We start from the raw sequence: 6,115 nt of genomic DNA, 5'->3' as shown, positions 1-6,115 counted from the left end.
TGTTAATTTATTATGCTGATCTGTTCTGTACGACATCTATTGCACGTCTGTCCGTCCTGGAAGAGGGATCCCTCCTCAGTTGCTCTTCCTGAGGTTTCTACCGTTTTTTTTCCCCGTTAAAGGGTTTTTTTTGGGGAGTTTTTCCTTATCTGCTGTGAGGGTCATAAGGACAGAGTGATGTCATATGCTGTAAAGCCCTGTGAGGCAAATTGTGATTTGTGATATTGGGCTTTATAAATAAAATTGATTGATTGGATTGATTGATTGATTGACCTCCTGCACCCAAAGTGCTGTGAAAACGTTTATATTTGCCAATGATCTGTTATTCTTGACTGGGAAACAAGGCACGGAGAAAACACAAACCTAAATGTGACCCTGGGACGAGTATTATCACATGACTTCTTAGTTTTGCAAATATGGGAGGTAAATTCCGGGGGAGTTTTTGCTTGATTAATTATTGATTCGGCAGATTCACACGGGATTAAGATCACAGACGACCTCGCAATCATTACAAATTACAAGAGGTCCTCAGGTAATACAGATTCTGTGTGAACAAGCTATTTGTAGCTGCAGGATACTTAACCTCCCTACCTGGCTGATGTGGAACATAAACCTGAAGCAGATCATTTCCTCTTGATGAATTTTATGCCACGGTGAAAGTTTGGGATTTCAGTAATTATTCTGGATCATTTTACCCCTTTTTGTGAGTGAGTTTGAAGCTCGACAAGCTGTTACATTTTCTTCTATACTCACTGCTCATCAGATTATTAAACCACTTACTGATGCCTCACTACAGAGCGCAGACACCTAGTACATCCTCAGACTGGAGAGTTATTGACTCTGCTGCAGGCCATGCGACACATGTCGTCTGATCACCGTACCACTACACAGAGGTGGTACATTTATGTCAGATCCCGCTGAGTTGTAAAGTATAAAGAACATGCAAGGGAAGCGTCAGATAAATGAGGTAAGAGAGTGAGTTGGAGGAAAAAGGGTGATGGGATGCTTTCATGCAGACAGCCTTGGAGTCAAACATGCTTTTGCAATATGTAAAGACTCCACACATGCACACATTCCCACCCAAGGCCAGGTTATTGATAAGGGGTTAAGGCATCATTACCATCTATAGATTGTGGCCTTGGTGCGGGGTTGTTGTGCGCTGCTGTGGATTGGTCCTTTAAGGGAGACAGATTAAAGCCTGCGTTACTCAGAGAAAAGCCCTGGAGCGTAATGAAATCAATGGCTGGGACATAACATTCCTGTTCCTCAGCTAGAACTGCTCAGTGCACAGTGTACACACAACCCATCATAAGAGCACACACACACACACACACACACACACACACACACACACACACACACACACACACACACACACAGAGCCAGCCCTCCCAGATATTGATGTCTGGGTGGGAGCCTAAGAGGCCATTCCTTGGATCATGATTTCGCTCTGATCCACACTGGAAATCTCATTTGCCACAGCAGAGGCAAGCAGTCCCCTTCTCTGTTCTTCTGTTTCTCTCCAATTTTCTCCTTTTTATTATCACCATAATCACTATTATTCAGTGTATTTTATTATTATTTGTGCTTTGATTGGAGAAAGGAACTGCCTTTTGTAAGCTGAATCTGGCAGCTTGATGTTATTTTTTTGTTTTACGCTGTTTTCTCCATTCCAGTCAAATGTATTTGTTTAATTCTTAATCACAGTTCAAAGAATTTAACACACCCACAGTTTGACACAGTAATGAAGCAGACTCTGCTTTCAAGAAAAAGAAAAAGTTTAATCGACGTGCGATTGGTGTCATATTATTATATTATTATATCTGAACTCAACATTCACAGCATTGTTTAATCAAATATTCACTGTTTGATGGATCTGACTGGTTGCATGGGTATGTGTGTTTTTGTAACCCTCTCATGTCTCTGTTTCCTCACAGGGTGAAGATGGAGGAGCTGGTCCGTCAGATGGTAAGGAGCCTCTTAATTTCCTAACAACCCCCTTGGCTTTTTCTACAACTTGGCTGCTGTCACACACACACATGAAGTTGATATAGTCGTACTGCCATCCTCAGAAGATCTAGACAGTGAGGCCAAATGCATGTTGCATCTTGGTGTTCATTCAAAGTGTGTCCTCAACATCACAAGCAAGTTCAGCTACTACACCTTTCCAGGTGTTCTTGGTATATTTGTCGTCTTTATAATCATTATTTTATTTGTCAAAGAGGACATTTTTTTTTTTTTTTTACGAGATCAGTATCCATATTGTTGTGTGACAGTATGAAGAGAATTACGACATTGAAATCGGAGAAAATCTATTGATCGCATGAGCAACAGTTAGGGAAGCAAATTATCGATTAATTCATTCATCGATAGTTGTTTCATCTTATCAATCGATGATCGATTAATTGATAAGCGGCGATTTTCCTGAGAAGCTGAATTTCCCTCTGAATCAATAGGTTCTATCTATGCATAACATAAAAAGCTATATCTTCCTTTTAATATACAGAAAAAATGCACATCATATTCCTTAATCAAAGATTTATTTTGGGATATATTTTGGGTACACTTGAGGGCAGGCAATAGCATTTTGGTAGCATATCAAAGATATTCTGAACAGTAAATATCAAAATATTACGCAGGCTACTTGTCACCATGTTACATATTCGCTGAGTAATGCCCTCCGCTTTCCCAGCGTCGCATACCGTCCGTTCCAACGCTGTGGTGATTGTAGCCAATCCACTCGCTCCATGTAGCACGACTGAATGTGTCGTATTCAGGTGGTAATTCAACGAAGTTGTGTAGTTGTTGTACTTTAAAATACTACCACATATTGTGCATTTGGCGTCTTTGTCGTCATTAACCAACTTAAAATGGCTCCACACTGCACTCCGTCTTGTCTTTATGTTGTTCTCGTCAGAGCCCTGCTTCTCGTGTGTTCTCGCATGTGTGTCAAGTACATCTGGCGTCAAGAGCGCCCTCACGGGGACTGGGGGGGATTACAGGTTTAAAAACGCAATTAATTGCAATTAATTTATTTTAATCGAGTAATTTCTTATCAACAATTAATCGATAATCGATTAATTGTTTGCATCCCTAATTGAAGTTGGTACCAGAATTGTGTGGAAATCCCACCTTCTGGCTCTGCTGTCCGATCAAGCATCTGCAGTACTTGGCACCTAGTCACAATTTTCTGGAGGTTTCTGTGGAAGCTCTGAGCAAGCTTTTCTGCAAAGTATAGATGAGGCATCGCACTTTCAATTCAGTCTTTCAAACATGCCAAAAGAGTCTATATTCAATAGCTTAATAAGGAGCATTCATTGTTTTGCTACAAGCAATTCAATAATTGGAAAAACAGGAAATCTGTTTTCTGAACTGATTGCATGGAGAGTAAATTTAGGCCAACCCGGGTCGTCAGTTAGCATAAACAGTCATAGCTCGAAGCCTTTCATTTACTTCTCAAGCACCCCATATTTACCTGTGGACATTAATATCTTAGTTTTAACATTTAAGTGTTTTTGTTTATGCAGATGCTCAACGGGCGGCTGCTCACAACCGCATGGCTTCCACCAGCCTCATCCACGAGACAGACCTGGTGGTGTCCATCAACGACCTGGACAACCTCTTCAATTCGGACGAGGATGATCTGGCGGTGAGTAGAGACCTTGGCTCACACTGACTGCAATGAGTATCTCATTACACAGAGCGTGGTCTGGCACAGTATATGTATGTGTGTGTGTGTGTGTGTGTGTGTGTGTGTGTGTGTGTGTGTGTGTGTGTGTCCACTGGTGTTCATGTGCCAAAGCAGTGTCTTCACGCTGCCCATCATCAGCTCACAATTCTCACTACCCACTTACCAGTTACTCTGAGATGTCATGTGTGATACTGACTCGCAGGCCCCACAGGTGTGAGAAATATAACAAGGATGAGTTAAGAGCAGTGTTATTAACTGACACTTTGAGTTACCAAAATGGTCAGGTGCTAAAATACTTCTTTTTTTTTTGTGTCCACAGCCTGGTTCCAGACGACCAGTGAATGGAACAGACGAGAAATTTGGCAGCAAGGAACCAAAGCCATCCACTTTGGACCCTGTATCCTGCATTAGTATGTATCTCTTCATCCGTCTCCGCTGATGTCTCTCTCTCTTCCCCCTTAACACTGATGTGCCATGTCTTCTTAAAGGATACAAGGATGGATTTACCTCAAATCTAGAATCAGATTTGTCATAGCTGTGAATCCCTTGAAAATTAAGAATGGTACACAGGGGTTTTTTGCCAGAAGCCACTTCGGGTTAAAATGAAGTATTCCCCCTGCTCACAATTGCAGCTAAGTGAAACAGCATCATATCCTTAAAATCCAAATCCAAATAATCTAAATAACAGTGAGGCTTTTACTACTCAGGCATCATGATGCTCACCCTTGGCTTTGCCACCTAGTGGTGGAGAGTGTGGCTGTAATTAACTTCACAGTCCATCAATGTTTGGCTCACAGCTGAGTGCTTAAAGCAGTGCTGCTCAACCTTATTTTGGGCCAGCACCCTCCTATCCATTATCCAGATCCCTTATCACCCCCTGTCAATTAAAATGTAGGCTAATTGTTTCCCCTGAATATTAATGTTGATTATTATTCTGTGTTATATCATTAAAAAGACTTGTCAGTGAATGTCAAATACCAGATTTGTTTAAACTGGACAGTTGGAATGTCATTATCATTAGTTCTCCAGTGATTAAAAAATGTGTGTGAATAGAAATTATATTTATGAGTGCTAAACAAATAAAATTAGACATTCAAACTTTAATTAGGTCTTGTTATTGATCACAAACAGCAGCCAATCAAAGTTGTAATTGGGTGCCAGGGTCAAACAAGAAGCATCTTAGAGAAAATTTTGATTGAACCACTGGTCTTCCAAATGGTGGATAATCCGGACTATCTTCTGAGTCATAGCTGCCTTAAAAGAGTTGTAGCAGTGAAAGGGATGTAAAGGAAAATACAAAATTCAGACGACAGGTGACAATTTAAAATATGATGAAATATAAAACAGTAAGGCTCTCAGACATTTTGTAGTGCTTTCAAATGTTTATTCTCCAGTACATCAAGTTTTCTCGGATCGGATAACCTTCCATGTAATTTAATTAACATAACCAACTAATAGATAGGAAAAGATTACTGTTTTGTTTTCATACAATAGTTAACGTTTGGAGTTGGAAGTTTTGAGCTTTGTCCATGAAAATGTGGTGGAACTCTGATGTAGGCATGATTAACTCTTTAGTCCTCTTCTGTGTCTTTTGTTTGAGGAGGTGACCCCTTTTCAAGTGTGCGTGTGGCACCTATTCACGTCAACTTCATTTTAATTAATTCATAAACTCCTGGACTTAAAAAGCTCATTTGTGTTCAAGATTTATGCTGAAGTTTAAAACTTTGTGCTCATTCAAACATACCCCACATATCTGTGTTCTCTGAGATGTCGAGCATAAAGTAGAAATATTTTGAGGGGGAAAAAAGTCCTCCCTTATTGTCTACTGTGGATTACGTTATTGCTCTGCGCTCCCCCTCAGACTGTCTGACAGACGCAGAGCCCCCTTTGGGACTCTCTGGATGAGACAAAGTTTAGGGAAGCAGCCCCAACCCTCTTCATCGGAGGTGGAAAACCTCCAAAACTACATCTAACAAGAGCTGACTGTACAGACCACTGACATATAGAGGAGACTTCTTGTTATGTAAAAAAAAAAAAAAAAAAGTTTCTTGGCAGAGTCCCTCCTCTTTCTCTCTGTATATAAAGCACTGTTACTCATAGTTTTTTGCAACCCGCTCAACAGCAGCTTTCCATTTTGAGACGCACTAAAAGAATTCGGAGTGGCGCACCCGATGCACCGAAGCGCTTCATCCCAAACCATCATAAAAAGCTGCATGCAAGCTTTTCAGAAAAACAAGACTGATGTAGAAAGCTTCAGATGCTCCTGGTAAAACCAACTGTAATGGTTATGTCGTAAAAATGTGCGCATACAACTTAACGGGCATTAAAAATCAGACACCCGAGAACACCTCAATATTGCTTCCATCATCCGTGTCAACGAATGCCAGCTTAGAGTCTCCTTTACCACCTGCTTTGTTGTCTCCT

At 40.8% G+C, this 6,115-nt stretch overlaps 1 protein-coding gene across 1 annotated transcript in view; it reads left to right on the top strand.

Moving 5' to 3' along the window:
- med13a (mediator complex subunit 13a) overlaps window positions 1-6,115 on the top strand; it is a 111,742-nt gene that overhangs the window by 81,776 nt on the left and 23,851 nt on the right. The window contains exons 12-14 of the mRNA XM_050035193.1: window positions 1,938-1,968; window positions 3,528-3,649; window positions 4,011-4,101. Coding sequence (XP_049891150.1) covers window positions 1,938-1,968; window positions 3,528-3,649; window positions 4,011-4,101 — 244 coding nt within the window. The remainder of the gene's footprint in view (window positions 1-1,937; window positions 1,969-3,527; window positions 3,650-4,010; window positions 4,102-6,115) is intronic.

The sequence above is a fragment of the Epinephelus moara genome, chromosome 3, assembly GCF_006386435.1.
Source record: "Epinephelus moara isolate mb chromosome 3, YSFRI_EMoa_1.0, whole genome shotgun sequence".
Taxonomy (NCBI): domain Eukaryota; kingdom Metazoa; phylum Chordata; class Actinopteri; order Perciformes; family Serranidae; genus Epinephelus; species Epinephelus moara.
This window is presented reverse-complemented; position numbering and strand designations above follow the sequence as displayed.